The sequence below is a fragment of the Penaeus vannamei genome, chromosome 10 (assembly GCF_042767895.1).
Source record: "Penaeus vannamei isolate JL-2024 chromosome 10, ASM4276789v1, whole genome shotgun sequence".
NCBI classification, from domain to species: domain Eukaryota; kingdom Metazoa; phylum Arthropoda; class Malacostraca; order Decapoda; family Penaeidae; genus Penaeus; species Penaeus vannamei.
Genome location: NC_091558.1, coordinates 33156835 through 33173172, shown reverse-complemented (window position 1 = coordinate 33173172; position 16338 = coordinate 33156835). Strand labels below are relative to the sequence as shown.

Here is a 16338-nt window from a genome sequence, read left to right as displayed (position 1 = left end):
TCCGAAAGCGTGCATTATTCAGGATTTCGGTATCTTGCTGTGAGGGGTACGGGAAGGGGACGATAGGGGGAATGGGGGAGGAAGGATAGGGGGAAGGGAAGGAAGGATAAGGATAAAGGAGAGGGAAGGATAGGGGTATGGGAGGTGGAAGGGAGTAAGAGGATTGGGGCAAGTATGAGGATAAGGGGGAGGGAGAATAAGGGGAAGGGAGAGGGAACGATAAGGGTATGGAAGAGGAAAGACGACAAGGATCAGGGTATTGCAGAGGAAGGAAAGGAATGAGTTCAAGGGGGGGGGGGCATGGCGTGGAGGAGAAAGAGGGTGGGGGTGGGGGGGACTCGAGCAGAGAAGGGGAAGCGGGTATTTGACAGACGGGAGGGAGGGTAATCTAAGGGGAAATGGGAAGAGGAAATGGAGGGTTAGGCAGGACAATGCGGAGTGGGGGTATTGGGTATGGATATGGGTAGGCCTACATTGAAGCAGAAGGGGGGTGGGGTGGAGAGGTAAGCAAAAGGGAGGTTCTTTAGGACCATGCGGCAGGGGGGGGGGGGGGGTAAGCTGACAGAAGATTTAGCTTTAGTAAGGTAAACAAAAGTAAATCAACTGAAGCAGAGGAGGAAGGAATGAGAGAGAAGCAACGGAGGAGTAAGGAAGGAGAGAGAAGGAACAGAGGAGGAAGGAGAGAAAAGCAACAGAGGAGGAAGAATAAAGAGAGAAGCAACAGAGGAGGAAGGAAGGAGAGAGAAGCAACGGAGGAGGAAGGAAGGAGAGAGAAGCAACAGAGGAGGAAGGAAGGAGAGAGAAGCAACAGAGGAGGAAGGAAAGAGAGAGAAGCAACAGAGGAGGAAGGAGAGAGAAGCAACAGAGGAGGAAGGAAGGAGAGAGAAGCAACAGAGGAGGAAGGAAGGAGAGAGAAGCAACAGAGGACGAAGGAGAGAGAAGCAACAGAGGAGGAAGGAAAGAGAGAGAAGCAACGGAGGAGGAAGGAGAGAGAAGCAACAGAGGAGGAAGGAGAGAGAAGCAACAGAGGAGGAAGAATAAAGAGAGAAGCAACAGAGGAGGAAGGAAGGAGAGAGAAGCAACAGAGGAGGAAGGAAGGAGAGAGAAGCAACGGAGGAGGAAGGAGAGAGAGAGAAGCAACAGAGGAGGAAGGAAGGAGAGAGATGCAACAGAGGAGGAAGGAAGGAAAGAGAAGCAACAGAGGAGGAAGGAGAGAGAAGCAACAGAGGAGGAAGGAAGGAGAGAGAAGCAACAGAGGAGGAAGGAGAGAGAAGCAACAGAGGAGGAAGGAAGGAGAGAGAAGCAACAGAGGACGAAGGAGATAGAAGCAACAGAGGAGGAAGGAAAGAGAGAGAAGCAACGGTAGAGGAAGGAGAGAGAAGCAACAGAGGAGGAAGGAGAGAGAAGCAACAGAGGAGGAAGGAAGGAGAGAGAAGCAACGGAGGAGGAAGGAGAGAGAAGCAACAGAGGAGGAAGGAAGGAGAGAGAAGCAACAGAGGAGGAAGGAGAGAGAAGCAACAGAGGAGGAAGGAGAGAGAAGCAACAGAGGAGGAAGGAGAGAGAGAAGCAACAGAGGAGGAAGGAAGGAGAGAGAAGCAACAGAGGAGGAAGGAAAGAGAGAGAAGCAACGGTAGAGGAAGGAGAGAGAAGCAACAGAGGAGGAAGGAGAGAGAAGCAACAGAGGAGGAAGGAAGGAGAGAGAAGCAACGGAGGAGGAAGGAGAGAGAAGCAACAGAGGAGGAAGGAAGGAGAGAGAAGCAACAGAGGACGAAGGAGATAGAAGCAACAGAGGAGGAAGGAGAGAGAAGCAACAGAGGAGGAAGGAGAGAGAGAAGCAACAGAGGAGGAAGGAAGGAGAGAGAAGCAACAGAGGAGGAAGGAAAGAGAGAGAAGCAACGGTAGAGGAAGGAGAGAGAAGCAACAGAGGAGGAAGAATAAAGAGAGAAGCAACAGAGGAGGAAGGAAGGAGAGAGAAGCAACAGAGGAGGAAGGAAGGAGAGAGAAGCAACAGAGGAGGAAGGAAGGAGAGAGAAGCAACGGAGGAGGAAGGAGAGAGAGAAGCAACAGAGGAGGAAGGAAGGAGAGAGAAGCAACAGAGGAGGAAGGAAGGAGAGAGAAGCAACGGAGGAGGAAGGAGAGAGAAGCAACAGAGGAGGAAGGAAGGAGAGAGAAGCAACAGAGGAGGAAGGAAGGAGAGAGAAGCAACGGAGGAGGAAGGAGAGAGAGAGAAGCAACAGAGGAGGAAGGAAGGAGAGAGAAGCAACAGAGGAGGAAGGAAGGAGAGAGAAGCAACAGAGGAGGAAGGAAGGAGAGAGAGGCAACAGAAGAAGGAGGGAGAAGCAACATCGCAGGAAGGAGGCAGGAGCAACAGAGGAGGAAGGAAGGAGAGAGAAGCAACGGAGGAGGAAGGAAGGAGAGAGATGCAACAGAGGAGGAAGGAAGGAGAGAGAAGCAACAGAGGAAGGAGAGAGAAGCAACAGCGGAGGAAGGAGAGAGAAGCAACAGAGGAGGAAGGAAGGAGAGAGAAGCAACAGAGGAGGAAGGAAGGAGAGAGATGCAACAGAGGAGGAAGGAAGGAGAGACAAGCAACAGAGGAAGGAGAGAGAAGCAACAGAGGAAGAAGGAAAGAGAGAGAAGCAACGGTAGAGGAAGGAGAGAGAAGCAACAGAGGAGGAAGGAGAGAGAAGCAACAGAGGAGGAAGGAAGGAGAGAGAAGCAACAGAGGAGGAAGGAAGGAGAGAGAAGCAACAGAGGAGGAAGGAGAGAGAAGCAACAGAGGAGGAAGGAAGGAGAGAGAAGCAACAGAGGAGGAAGGAAGGAGAGAGAAGCAACGGAGGAGGAAGGAGAGAGAAGCAACAGAGGAGGAAGGAAGGAGAGAGAAGCAACAGAGGAGGAAGGAGAGAGAAGCAACAGAGGAGGAAGGAAGGAGAGAGAAGCAACAGAGGAGGAAGGAAGGAGAGAGAAGCAACGGAGGAGGAAGGAGAGAGAAGCAACAGAGGAGGAAGGAAGGAGAGAGATGCAACAGAGGAGGAAGGAAGGAGAGAGAAGCAACAGCGGAGGAAGGAGAGAGAAGCAACAGAGGAAGAAGGAAAGAGAGAGAAGCAACGGTAGAGGAAGGAGAGAGAAGCAACAGCGGAGGAAGGAGAGAGAAGCAACAGAGGAGGAAGGAAGGAGAGAGAAGCAACAGAGGAGGAAGGAAGGAGAGAGAAGCAACAGAGGAGGAAGGAGAGAGAAGCAACAGAGGAGGAAGGAAGGAGAGAGAAGCAACAGAGGAGGAAGGAGAGAGAAGCAACAGAGGAGGAAGGAAGGAGAGAGAAGCAACAGAGGAGGAAGGAAGGAGAGAGAAGCAACGGAGGAGGAAGGAGAGAGAAGCAACAGAGGAGGAAGGAAGGAGAGAGAAGCAACAGAGGAGGAAGGAGAGAGAAGCAACAGAGGAGGAAGGAAGGAGAGAGAAGCAACAGAGGAGGAAGGAAGGAGAGAGAAGCAACAGAGGAGGAAGGATAAAGAGAGAAGCAACAGAGGAGGAAGGAAGGAGAGAGAAGCAACAGAGGAGGAAGGAAGGAGAGAGAAGCAACAGAGGAGGAAGGAAGGAGAGAGAAGCAACGGTAGAGGAAGGAGAGAGAAGCAACAGAGGAGGAAGGAGAGAGAAGCAACAGAGGAGGAAGGAGAGAGAAGCAACAGAGGAGGAAGGAAGGAGAGAGAAGCAACGGAGGAGGAAGGAGAGAGAAGCAACAGAGGAGGAAGGAAGGAGAGAGAAGCAACAGAGGAGGAAGGAGAGAGAAGCAACAGAGGAGGAAGGAAGGAGAGAGAAGCAACAGAGGAGGAAGGAAGGAGAGAGAAGCAACAGAGGAGGAAGGAAGGAGAGAGAAGCAACAGAGGAGGAAGGAAGGAGAGAGAAGCAACAGAGGAGGAAGGAAGGAGAGAGAAGCAACAGAGGAGGAAGGAAGGAGAGAGAAGCAACGGAGGAGGAAGGAGATAGAAGCAACAGAGGAAGAAGGAAAGAGAGAGAAGCAAGGGTAGAGGAAGGAGAGAGAAGCAACAGAGGAGGAAGGAGAGAGAAGCAACAGAGGAGGAAGGAGAGAGAAGCAACAGAGGAGGAAGGAAGGAGAGAGAAGCAACAGAGGAGGAAGGAAGGAGAGAGAAGCAACGGAGGACGAAGGAGATAGAAGCAACAGAGGAAGAAGGAAAGAGAGAGAAGCAACGGTAGAGGAAGGAGAGAGAAGCAACAGAGGAGGAAGGAGAGAGAAGCAACAGAGGAGGAAGGAGAGAGAAGCAACAGAGGAGGAAGGAAGGAGAGAGAAGCAACAGAGGAGGAAGGAAGGAGAGAGAAGCAACGGAGGACGAAGGAGATAGAAGCAACAGAGGAAGAAGGAAAGAGAGAGAAGCAACGGTAGAGGAAGGAGAGAGAAGCAACAGAGGAGGAAGGAGAGAGAAGCAACAGAGGAGGAAGGAAGGAGAGAGAAGCAACGGAGGAGGAAGGAGAGAGAAGCAACAGAGGAGGAAGGAAGGAGAGAGAAGCAACAGAGGAGGAAGGAGAGAGAAGCAACAGAGGAGGAAGGAGAGAGAAGCAACAGAGGAGGAAGGAGAGAGAAGCAACAGAGGAGGAAGGAGAGAGAAGCAACAGAGGAGGAAGGAAGGAGAGAGAAGCAACAGAGGAGGAAGGAAGGAGAGAGAAGCAACAGAGGAGGAAGGAAGGAGAGAGAAGCAACAGAGGAGGAAGGAAGGAGAGAGAAGCAACAGAGGAGGAAGGAAGCAGAGAGAAGCAACGGAGGACGAAGGAGATAGAAGCAACAGAGGAAGAAGGAAAGAGAGAGAAGCAACGGTAGAGGAAGGAGAGAGAAGCAACAGAGGAGGAAGGAGAGAGAAGCAACAGAGGAGGAAGGAAGGAGAGAGAAGCAACGGAGGAGGAAGGAGAGAGAAGCAACAGAGGAGGAAGGAAGGAGAGAGAAGCAACAGAGGAGGAAGGAGAGAGAAGCAACAGAGGAGGAAGGAGAGAGAAGCAACAGAGGAGGAAGGAGAGAGAAGCAACAGAGGAGGAAGGAGAGAGAAGCAACAGAGGAGGAAGGAAGGAGAGAGAAGCAACAGAGGAGGAAGGAAGGAGAGAGAAGCAACAGAGGAGGAAGGAAGGAGAGAGAAGCAACAGAGGAGGAAGGAAGGAGAGAGAAGCAACGGAGGACGAAGGAGATAGAAGCAACAGAGGAAGAAGGAAAGAGAGAGAAGCAACGGTAGAGGAAGGAGAGAGAAGCAACAGAGGAGGAAGGAGAGAGAAGCAACAGAGGAGGAAGGAGAGAGAAGCAACAGAGGAGGAAGGAAGGAGAGAGAAGCAACAGAGGAGGAAGGAAGGAGAGAGAAGCAACGGAGGACGAAGGAGATAGAAGCAACAGAGGAAGAAGGAAAGAGAGAGAAGCAACGGTAGAGGAAGGAGAGAGAAGCAACAGAGGAGGAAGGAGAGAGAAGGAACAGAGGAGGAAGGAAGGAGAGAGAAGCAACGGAGGAGGAAGGAGAGAGAAGCAACAGAGGAGGAAGGAAGGAGAGAGAAGCAACAGAGGAGGAAGGAGAGAGAAGCAACAGAGGAGGAAGGAAGGAGAGAGAAGCAACAGAGGAGGAAGGAAGGAGAGAGAAGCAACAGAGGAGGAAGGAAGGAGAGAGAAGCAACGGAGGAGGAAGGAGATAGAAGCAACAGAGGAAGAAGGAAAGAGAGAGAAGCAACGGTAGAGGAAGGAGAGAGAAGCAACAGAGGAGGAAGGAGAGAGAAGCAACAGAGGAGGAAGGAGAGAGAAGCAACAGAGGAGGAAGGAAGGAGAGAGAAGCAACAGAGGAGGAAGGAAGGAGAGAGAAGCAACGGAGGACGAAGGAGATAGAAGCAACAGAGGAAGAAGGAAAGAGAGAGAAGCAACGGTAGAGGAAGGAGAGAGAAGCAACAGAGGAGGAAGGAGAGAGAAGCAACAGAGGAGGAAGGAAGGAGAGAGAAGCAACGGAGGAGGAAGGAGAGAGAAGCAACAGAGGAGCAAGGAGAGAGAAGCAACAGAGGAGGAAGGAGAGAGAAGCAACAGAGGAGGAAGGAAGGAGAGAGAAGCAACGGAGGAGGAAGGAGAGAGAAGCAACAGAGGAGGAAGGAAGGAGAGAGAAGCAACGGAGGAGGAAGGAGAGAGAAGCAACAGAGGAGGAAGGAAGGAGAGAGAAGCAACAGAGGAGGAAGGAAGGAGAGAGAAGCAACAGAGGAGGAAGGAAGGAGAGAGAAGCAACAGAGGACGAAGGAGATAGAAGCAACAGAGGAAGAAGGAAAGAGAGAGAAGCAACAGAGGAGGAAGGAGAGAGAAGCAACAGAGGAGGAAGAATAAAGAGAGAAGCAACAGAGGAGGAAGGAAGGAGAGAGAAGCAACAGAGGAGGAAGGAAGGAGAGAGGAGCAACAGAGGAGGAAGGAAGGAGAGAGAAGCAACAGAAGAGGAAGGAAGAAGAGAGAAGCAAGAGAGGAGGGAGGAAGGAGAGAGGAACAACTGATGAGGAAGGAGAGAGAAGGAACAGAGGAGGAAGGAAGGAGAGAGAAGCAACAGAGGAGGAAGGAAGGAGAGAGAAGCAACAGAGGAGGAAGGAAGGAGAGAGAAGCAACAGAGGACGAAGGAGATAGAAGCAACAGAGGAAGAAGGAAAGAGAGAGAAGCAACAGAGGAGGAAGGAGAGAGAAGCAACAGAGGAGGAAGAATAAAGAGAGAAGCAACAGAGGAGGAAGGAAGGAGAGAGAAGCAACAGAGGAGGAAGGAAGGAGAGAGGAGCAACAGAGGAGAAAGGAAGGAGAGAGAAGCAACAGAGGAGGAAGGAAGGAGAGAGGAGCAACAGAGGAGGAAGGAGAGAAAAGCAACAGAGGAGGAAGGATAAAGAGAGAAGCAACAGAGGAGGAAGGAAGGAGAGAGAAGCAACAGAGGAGGGAGGAGAGAAAAGCAACAGAGGAGGAAGGAGAAAGAGAGAGGCAACAGAGGAGGAAGGAAGGGGAGAGAAGCAACAGAGGAGGAAGGATAAAGAGAGAAGCAACAGAGGAGGAAGGAGAGAAAAGCAACAGAGGAGGAAAGATAAAGAGAGAAGCAACAGAGAAGGAAGGAGAGAAAAGCAAAAGAGGAGGAAGGAAGGAGAGAAAAGCAACAGAGGAGGAAGGAAGGAGAGAGAAGCAACAGAGGAGGAAGGAAGGAGAGAAAAGCAACAGAGGAGGAAGGATAAAGAGAGAAGCAACAGAGGAGGAAGGAAGGAGAGAGAAGCAACAGAGGAGGAAGGAAGGAGAGAGAAGCAACGGACGAGGAAGGAGAGAGAGAGAAGCAACAGAGGAGGAGGGAAGGAGAGAGAAGGACAACGAGGGAAAGAGGTTTCCTCCCGACTTCCCTCTACATGATTTGGTGCAACAAGACCCCTTAACAACCCTCGCGGAACGACCTTTCTCTCCAGGAGCGAAGGTCAGCAGCATGACCTTCCTCTGGCGATGCAGTGAGCTTGTTATTTTAATGCATGACGTGTATTTCGTGATATAACTATGCGTTTCCTTTTTTTTTACATTTGGATAAGTCAGTATCTTTATTATAATATCAGTTTGGAGCGTGTGTTCCGAAAAATCAAATTCGGAATTTTGTAAAGTTCCGAAATCTTTCACTCGCATCAAATTCAACATTTTGAAAATCCTTTCCCGCACCAAATTCAAATTTCCGAAAATCTTCACTCGCATTAGATTCAATGTCCGAAATCTTTTATTCGCATCAAATTCAAAATAATGTAAATCTTCAAACGCCAAAATTCCGAAATTCTAAACCAATCCAATCCAAAGTTCCGAATATCATTAAGTTCGGTCCCGAGAATCATCTCTTGCCTCAAATTCAAAGTTCCGAAATTCTTCAATCCCGTCAAATCCAAAGTTCCGAAAATCATCTCTCGCCTCAAATCCAAAGTTCCGAAATTCTTCAATCCCGTCAAATCCAAAGTTCCGAAAATCATCACTCGCCTCAAATCCAAAGTTCCGAAATTCTTCAATCCCGTCAAATCCAAAGTTCCGAGAATCATCTCTTGCCTCAAATTCAAAGTTCCGAAATTCTTCAATCCCGTCAAATCCAAAGTTCCGAAAATCATCTCTCGCCTCAAATCCAAAGTTCCGAAATTCTTCAATCCCGTCAAATCCAAAGTTCCGAAAATCATCTCTCGCCTCAAATCCAAAGTTCCGAAATTCTTCAATCCCGTCAAATCCAAAGTTCCGAAAATCATCTCTCGCCTCAAATCCAAAGTTCCGAAATTCTTCAATCCCGTCAAATCCAAAGTTCCGAAAATCATCTCTCGCCTCAAATCCAAAGTTCCGAAATTCTTCAATCCCGTCAAATCCAAAGTTCCGAAAATCATCTCTCGCCTCAAATCCAAAGTTCCGAAATTCTTCAATCCCGTCAAATCCAAAGTTCCGAAAATCATCTCTCGCCTCAAATCCAAAGTTCCGAAATTCTTCAATCCCGTCAAATCCAAAGTTCCGAAAATCATCTCTCGCCTCAAATCCAAAGTTCCGAAATTCTTCAATCCCGTCAAATCCAAAGTTCCGAAAATCATCACTCGCCTCAAATCCAAAGTTCCGAAATTCTTCAATCCCGTCAAATCCAAAGTTCCGAAAATCATCTCTCGCCTCAAATCCAAAGTTCCGAAATTCTTCAATCCCGTCAAATCCAAAGTTCCGAAAATCATCTCTCGCCTCAAATCCAAAGTTCCGAAATTCTTCAATCCCGTCAAATCCAAAGTTCCGAGAATCATCTCTTGCCTCAAATTCAAAGTTCCGAAATTCTTCAATCCCGTCAAATCCAAAGTTCCGAAAATCATCTCTCGCCTCAAATTCAAAGTTCCGAAATTCTTCAATCCCGTCAAATCCAAAGTTCCGAAAATCATCTCTCGCCTCAAATCCAAAGTTCCGAAATTCTTCAATCCCGTCAAATCCAAAGTTCCGAAAATCATCTCTCGCCTCAAATCCAAAGTTCCGAAATTCTTCATTCCCGTCAAATCCAAAGTTCCGAGAATCATCTCTTGCCTCAAATCCAAAGTTCCGAAATTCTTCAATCCCGTCAAATCCAAAGTTCCGAGAATCATCTCTTGCCTCAAATTCAAAGTTCCGAAATTCTTCAATCCCGTCAAATCCAAAGTTCCGAAAATCATCACTCGCCTCAAATCCAAAGTTCCGAAATTCTTCAATCCCGTCAAATCCAAAGTTCCGAAAATCATCTCTCGCCTCAAATCCAAAGTTCCGAAATTCTTCAATCCCGTCAAATCCAAAGTTCCGAAAATCATCTCTCGCCTCAAATCCAAAGTTCCGAAATTCTTCAATCCCGTCAAATCCAAAGTTCCGAAAATCATCTCTCGCCTCAAATCCAAAGTTCCGAAATTCTTCAATCCCGTCAAATCCAAAGTTCCGAAAATCATCTCTCGCCTCAAATCCAAAGTTCCGAAATTCTTCAATCCCGTCAAATCCAAAGTTCCGAAAATCATCACTCGCCTCAAATCCAAAGTTCCGAAATTCTTCAATCCCGTCAAATCCAAAGTTCCGAGAATCATCTCTTGCCTCAAATTCAAAGTTCCGAAATTCTTCAATCCCGTCAAATCCAAAGTTCCGAAAATCATCTCTCGCCTCAAATCCAAAGTTCCGAAATTCTTCAATCCCGTCAAATTCAAAGTTCCGAAAATCATCTCTCGCCTCAAATCCAAAGTTCCGAAATTCTTCAATCCCGTCAAATCCAAAGTTCCGAAAATCATCTCTCGCCTCAAATCCAAAGTTCCGAAATTCTTCAATCCCGTCAAATTCAAAGTTCCGAAAATCATCTCTCGCCTCAAATCCAAAGTTCCGAAATTCTTCACTCGCCTCAAATCCAAAGTTCCGAAAATCATCTCTCGCCTCAAATCCAAAGTTCCGAAAATCATCACTCGCCTCAAATCCAAAGTTCCGAAAATCATCTCTCGCCTCAAATCCAAAGTTCCGAAAATCATCACTCGCCTCAAATCCAAAGTTCCGAAAATCATCTCTCGCCTCAAATCCAAAGTTCCGAAAATCATCACTCAGGCGAGTGATGATTTTCGGAAAGTCCAAAGTCCCGAAAATCATCAAGTTCAGTCCCGAAAATCATCATTCGCCTCAAATCCGAAGTTCCGAAATTCTTCACTCCCGTCAAATCCAAAGTTCCGAAAATCATCAAGTTCGGTCCCGAAAATCATCTCTCGCCTCAAATCCAAAGTTCCGAAATTCTTCACTCCCGTCAAATCCAAAGTTCCGAAATTCTTCAATCCCGTCAAATCCAAAGTTCCGAAAATCATCACTCGCCTCAAATCCAAAGTTCCGAAATTCTTCACTCCCGTCAAATCCAAAGTTCCGAAAATCATCTCTCGCCTCAAATCCAAAGTTCCGAAATTCTTCACTCCCGTCAAATCCAAAGTTCCGAAAATCATCTCTCGCCTCAAATCCAAAGTTCCGAAATTCTTCACTCCCGTCAAATCCAAAGTTCCGAAATTCTTCAATCCCGTCAAATCCAAAGTTCCGAAAATCATCTCTCGCCTCAAATCCAAAGTTCCGAAATTCTTCACTCCCGTCAAATCCAAAGTTCCGAAAATCATCTCTCGCCTCAAATCCAAAGTTCCGAAATTCTTCACTCCCGTCAAATCCAAAGTTCCGAAATTCTTCAATCCCGTCAAATCCAAAGTTCCGAAAATCATCACTCGCCTCAAATCCAAAGTTCCGAAAATCATCACTCGCCTCAAATCCAAAGTTCCGAAAATCATCACTCGCCTCAAATCCAAAGTTCCGAAAATCATCACTCGCCTCAAATCCAAAGTTCCGAAAATCTTCACTCCCATCAAATCCAAAGTTCCGAAAATCATTAAGTTCGGTCCCGAAAATCATCTCTCGCCTCAAATCCAAAGTTCCGAAAATCATCTCTCGCCTCAAATCCAAAGTTCCGAAATTCTTCACTCGCCTCAAATCCAAAGTTCCGAAAATCATCTCTCGCCTCAAATCCAAAGTTCCGAAAATCATCTCTCGCCTCAAATCCAAAGTTCCGAAAATCATCTCTCGCCTCAAATCCAAAGTTCCGAAAATCTTCACTCGCCTCAAATCCAAAGTTCCGAAAATCATCTCTCGCCTCAAATCCAAAGTTCCGAAATTCTTCACTCCCGTCAAATCCAAAGTTCCGAAAATCATCTCTCGCCTCAAATCCAAAGTTCCGAAATTCTTCACTCCCGTCAAATCCAAAGTTCCGAAATTCTTCAATCCCGTCAAATCCAAAGTTCCGAAAATCATCTCTCGCCTCAAATCCAAAGTTCCGAAAATCATCTCTCGCCTCAAATCCAAAGTTCCGAAAATCATCATTCGCCTCAAATCCAAAGTTCCGAAATTCTTCACTCGCCTCAAATCCAAAGTTCCGAAAATCATCTCTCGCCTCAAATCCAAAGTTCCGAAAATCATCTCTCGCCTCAAATCCAAAGTTCCGAAATTCTTCACTCGCCTCAAATCCAAAGTTCCGAAAATCATCTCTCGCCTCAAATCCAAAGTTCCGAAAATCATCACTCGCCTCAAATCCAAAGTTCCGAAAATCATCATTCGCCTCAAATCCAAAGTTCCGAAAATCATCACTCGCCTCAAATCCAAAGTTCCGAAATTCTTCACTCCCATCAAATCCAAAGTTCCGAAAATCATTAAGTTCGGTCCCGAAAATCATCTCTCGCCTCAAATCCAAAGTTCCGAAATTCTTCACTCCCATCCAATCCAAAGTTCCGAAAATCATCACTCGCCTCAAATCCAAAGTCCCGAAAATCATTAAGTTCGGTCCCGAAAATCATCACTCGCCTCAAATCCAAAGTTCCGAAAATCATCTCTCGCCTCAAATCCAAAGTTCCGAAAATCATCTCTCGCCTCAAATCCAAAGTTCCGAAATTCTTCACTCGCCTCAAATCCAAAGTTCCAAAAATCATCTCTCGCCTCAAATCCAAAGTTCCGAAAATCATCTCTCGCCTCAAATCCAAAGTTCCGAAAATCATCTCTCGCCTCAAATCCAAAGTTCCGAAAATCATCACTCGCCTCAAATCCAAAGTTCCGAAAATCATCTCTCGCCTCAAATCCAAAGTTCCGAAAATCATCACTCGCCTCAAATCCAAAGTTCCGAAAATCATCTCTCGCCTCAAATCCAAAGTTCCGAAAATCATCTCTCGCCTCAAATCCAAAGTTCCGAAAATCATCTCTCGCCTCAAATCCAAAGTTCCGAAAATCATCTCTCGCCTCAAATCCAAAGTTCCGAAAATCATCTCTCGCCTCAAATCCAAAGTTCCGAAAATCATCTCTCGCCTCAAATCCAAAGTTCCGAAAATCATCTCTCGCCTCAAATCCAAAGTTCCGAAAATCATCTCTCGCCTCAAATCCAAAGTTCCGAAAATCATCTCTCGCCTCAAATCCAAAGTTCCGAAAATCATCTCTCGCCTCAAATCCAAAGTTCCGAAAATCATCTCTCGCCTCAAATCCAAAGTTCCGAAAATCATCTCTCGCCTCAAATCCAAAGTTCCGAAAATCATCTCTCGCCTCAAATCCAAAGTTCCGAAAATCATCTCTCGCCTCAAATCCAAAGTTCCGAAAATCATCTCTCGCCTCAAATCCAAAGTTCCGAAAATCATCTCTCGCCTCAAATCCAAAGTTCCGAAAATCATCTCTCGCCTCAAATCCAAAGTTCCGAAAATCATCATTCGCCTCAAATCCAAAGTTCCGAAAATCATCTCTCGCCTCAAATCCAAAGTTCCGAAAATCATCTCTCGCCTCAAATCCAAAGTTCCGAAAATCATCACTCGCCTCAAATCCAAAGTTCCGAAAATCATCTCTCGCCTCAAATCCAAAGTTCCGAAAATCATCTCTCGCCTCAAATCCAAAGTTCCGAAAATCATCTCTCGCCTCAAATCCAAAGTTCCGAAAATCATCTCTCGCCTCAAATCCAAAGTTCCGAAAATCATCATTCGCCTCAAATCCAAAGTTCCGAAAATCATCTCTCGCCTCAAATCCAAAGTTCCGAAAATCATCTCTCGCCTCAAATCCAAAGTTCCGAAAATCATCACTCGCCTCAAATCCAAAGTTCCGAAAATCATCATTCGCCTCAAATCCAAAGTTCCGAAAATCATCACTCGCCTCAAATCCAAAGTTCCAAAAATCATCTCTCGCCTCAAATCCAAAGTTCCGAAAATCATCATTCGCCTCAAATCCAAAGTTCCGAAAATCATCTCTCGCCTCAAATCCAAAGTTCCGAAAATCATCACTCGCCTCAAATCCAAAGTTCCGAAAATCATCTCTCGCCTCAAATCCAAAGTTCCGAAAATCATCACTCGCCTCAAATCCAAAGTTCCGAAAATCATCATTCGCCTCAAATCCAAAGTTCCGAAAATCATCACTCGCCTCAAATCCAAAGTTCCAAAAATCATCTCTCGCCTCAAATCCAAAGTTCCGAAAATCATCTCTCGCCTCAAATCCAAAGTTCCGAAAATCATCTCTCGCCTCAAATCCAAAGTTCCGAAAATCATCTCTCGCCTCAAATCCAAAGTTCCGAAAATCATCACTCGCCTCAAATCCAAAGTTCCGAAAATCATCATTCGCCTCAAATCCAAAGTTCCGAAAATCATCACTCGCCTCAAATCCAAAGTTCCAAAAATCATCTCTCGCCTCAAATCCAAAGTTCCGAAAATCATCATTCGCCTCAAATCCAAAGTTCCGAAAATCATCACTCGCCTCAAATCCAAAGTTCCGAAAATCATCATTCGCCTCAAATCCAAAGTTCCGAAAATCATCATTCGCCTCAAATCCAAAGTTCCGAAAATCATCACTCGCCTCAAATCCAAAGTTCCGAAATTCTTCACTCGCCTCAAATCCAAAGTTCCGAAAATCATCACTCGCCTCAAATCCAAAGTTCCGAAATTCTTCACTCGCCTCAAATCCAAAGTTCCGAAAATCATCACTCGCCTCAAATCCAAAGTTCCGAAAATCATCTCTCGCCTCAAATCCAAAGTTCCGAAATTCTTCACTCGCCTCAAATCCAAAGTTCCGAAAATCATCACTCGCCTCAAATCCAAAGTTCCGAAAATCATCATTCGCCTCAAATCCAAAGTTCCGAAAATCATCACTCGCCTCAAATCCAAAGTTCCGAAAATCATCACTCGCCTCAAATCCAAAGTTCCGAAATTCTTCACTCCCATCCAATCCAAAGTTCCGAAAATCATCTCTCGCCTCAAATCCAAAGTTCCGAAAATCATCATTCGCCTCAAATCCAAAGTTCCGAAATTCTTCACTCGCCTCAAATCCAAAGTTCCGAAAATCATCATTCGCCTCAAATCCAAAGTCCCGAAAATCTTCACTCGCCTCAAATCCAAAGTTCCGAAAATCATCTCTCGCCTCAAATCCAAAGTTCCGAAATTCTTCACTCCCGTCAAATCCAAAGTTCCGAAAATCATCTCTCGCCTCAAATCCAAAGTTCCGAAATTCTTCAATCCCGTCAAATCCAAAGTTCCGAAAATCATCACTCGCCTCAAATCCAAAGTTCCGAAAATCTTCACTCCCATCAAATCCAAAGTTCCGAAAATCATCTCTCGCCTCAAATCCAAAGTTCCGAAAATCATCTCTCGCCTCAAATCCAAAGTTCCGAAAATCATCATTCGCCTCAAATCCAAAGTTCCGAAATTCTTCACTCGCCTCAAATCCAAAGTTCCGAAAATCATCTCTCGCCTCAAATCCAAAGTTCCGAAAATCATCTCTCGCCTCAAATCCAAAGTTCCGAAAATCATCTCTCGCCTCAAATCCAAAGTTCCGAAAATCATCATTCGCCTCAAATCCAAAGTTCCGAAATTCTTCACTCGCCTCAAATCCAAAGTTCCGAAAATCATCTCTCGCCTCAAATCCAAAGTTCCGAAAATCATCTCTCGCCTCAAATCCAAAGTTCCGAAATTCTTCACTCGCCTCAAATCCAAAGTTCCGAAAATCATCTCTCGCCTCAAATCCAAAGTTCCGAAATTCTTCACTCCCGTCAAATCCAAAGTTCCGAAATTCTTCACTCGCCTCAAATCCAAAGTTCCGAAAATCATCTCTCGCCTCAAATCCAAAGTTCCGAAATTCTTCACTCCCGTCAAATCCAAAGTTCCGAAAATCTTCACTCGCCTCAAATCCAAAGTTCCGAAAATCATCTCTCGCCTCAAATCCAAAGTTCCGAAAATCATCTCTCGCCTCAAATCCAAAGTTCCGAAAATCATCATTCGCCTCACATCCAAAGTTCCGAAATTCTTCACTCGCCTCAAATCCAAAGTTCCGAAATTCTTCACTCGCCTCAAATCCAAAGTTCCGAAAATCATCTCTCGCCTCAAATCCAAAGTTCCGAAAATCATCACTCGCCTCAAATCCAAAGTTCCGAAATTCTTCACTCGCCTCAAATCCAAAGTTCCGAAAATCATCTCTCGCCTCAAATCCAAAGTTCCGAAAATCATCACTCGCCTCAAATCCAAAGTTCCGAAATTCTAAACCAATCAAATCCAAAGTTCCGAAAATCATTAAGTTCGGTCCCGAAAATCATCTCTCGCCTCAAATCCAAAGTTCCGAAATTCTTCACTCCCGTCAAAGCCAAAGTTCCGAAAATCATTCAGTCCCGAAAATCATCTCTCGCCTCAAATTCACAGTTCCGAAATTATTAACTCCCATCAAATTCCAAGTTCCGAAAGTCTTCACTCCCGTCAAATTCAAAGCCGAAATTCTTCAAACCCATCAAATCCAAAGTTCCGAAAATCATCAAGTTCAGTCCCGAAAATCATCACTCGCCTCAAATTCGAAGTTCCGAAATTCTTCACTCGCCTCAAATCCAAAGTTCTGAAATTCTTCACTCGCCTCAAATCCAAAGTCCCGAAAATCATTAAGTTCAGTCCCGAAAATCATCACTCGCCTCAAATTCAAAGTTCCGAAATTCTTCACTCGCCTCAAATCCAAAGTTCTGAAATTCTTCACTCGCCTCAAATCCAAAGTCCCGAAAATCATCAAGTTCAGTCCCGAAAATCATCATTCGCCTCAAATCCGAAGTTCCGAAATTCTTCACTCCCATCCAATCCAAAGTTCTGGAAATTTCCCGCGGCGGGAGATCGTCCGAGAGCAACGGTCCCCGATGACGCAGCGGCCGCACGTAAACAAGAAGTCAACGGACCACGGCCGAGATAACACGTGCCGCCCATGCGAAGGTTGCCATGGAAAAAAAGTGAATAAACCAAAAACTTTTTATCAAAATTAATGAGTCATTTTTAAATAACGTTTCCTTGCAGACCAAATTCCCTTTGCCGAATTCATCA

At 46.0% G+C, this 16338-nt stretch overlaps 1 protein-coding gene across 1 annotated transcript; it reads right to left on the bottom strand.

The window, feature by feature from the left end:
- Positions 1-7598: 7598 nt before the first annotated feature.
- Positions 7599-16055, bottom strand: LOC138862915 (uncharacterized). The gene is made up of 7 exons (XM_070126110.1): positions 15942-16055; positions 14147-14410; positions 9500-9862; positions 8972-9169; positions 8708-8839; positions 7982-8113; positions 7599-7727 (listed from the first exon to the last, which is right to left on the bottom strand). The coding sequence occupies exons 1-7, from the start codon at positions 16053-16055 to the stop codon at positions 7599-7601; spliced, it is 1332 nt and encodes a 443-aa protein (XP_069982211.1).
- Positions 16056-16338: the final 283 nt, after the last annotated feature.

Bases quoted from the DNA above. Each gene is read 5' to 3' on its own strand.
- LOC138862915 (XM_070126110.1), bottom strand. From the start codon at position 16,055: ATGATTTTCGGGACTGAACTTGATGATTTTCGGGACTTTGGATTTGAG. The intron at 9,170-9,499 runs GCGAGTGATGAT...TTTGGATTTGAG, and splicing joins TTCGGAACTTTGGATTTGAG to GCGAGTGATGATTTTCGGAA. The intron at 7,728-7,981 runs GCGAGTGATGAT...TGCGAATAAAAG, and splicing joins TTCGGAACTTTGGATTTGAG to ATTTCGGACATTGAATCTAA.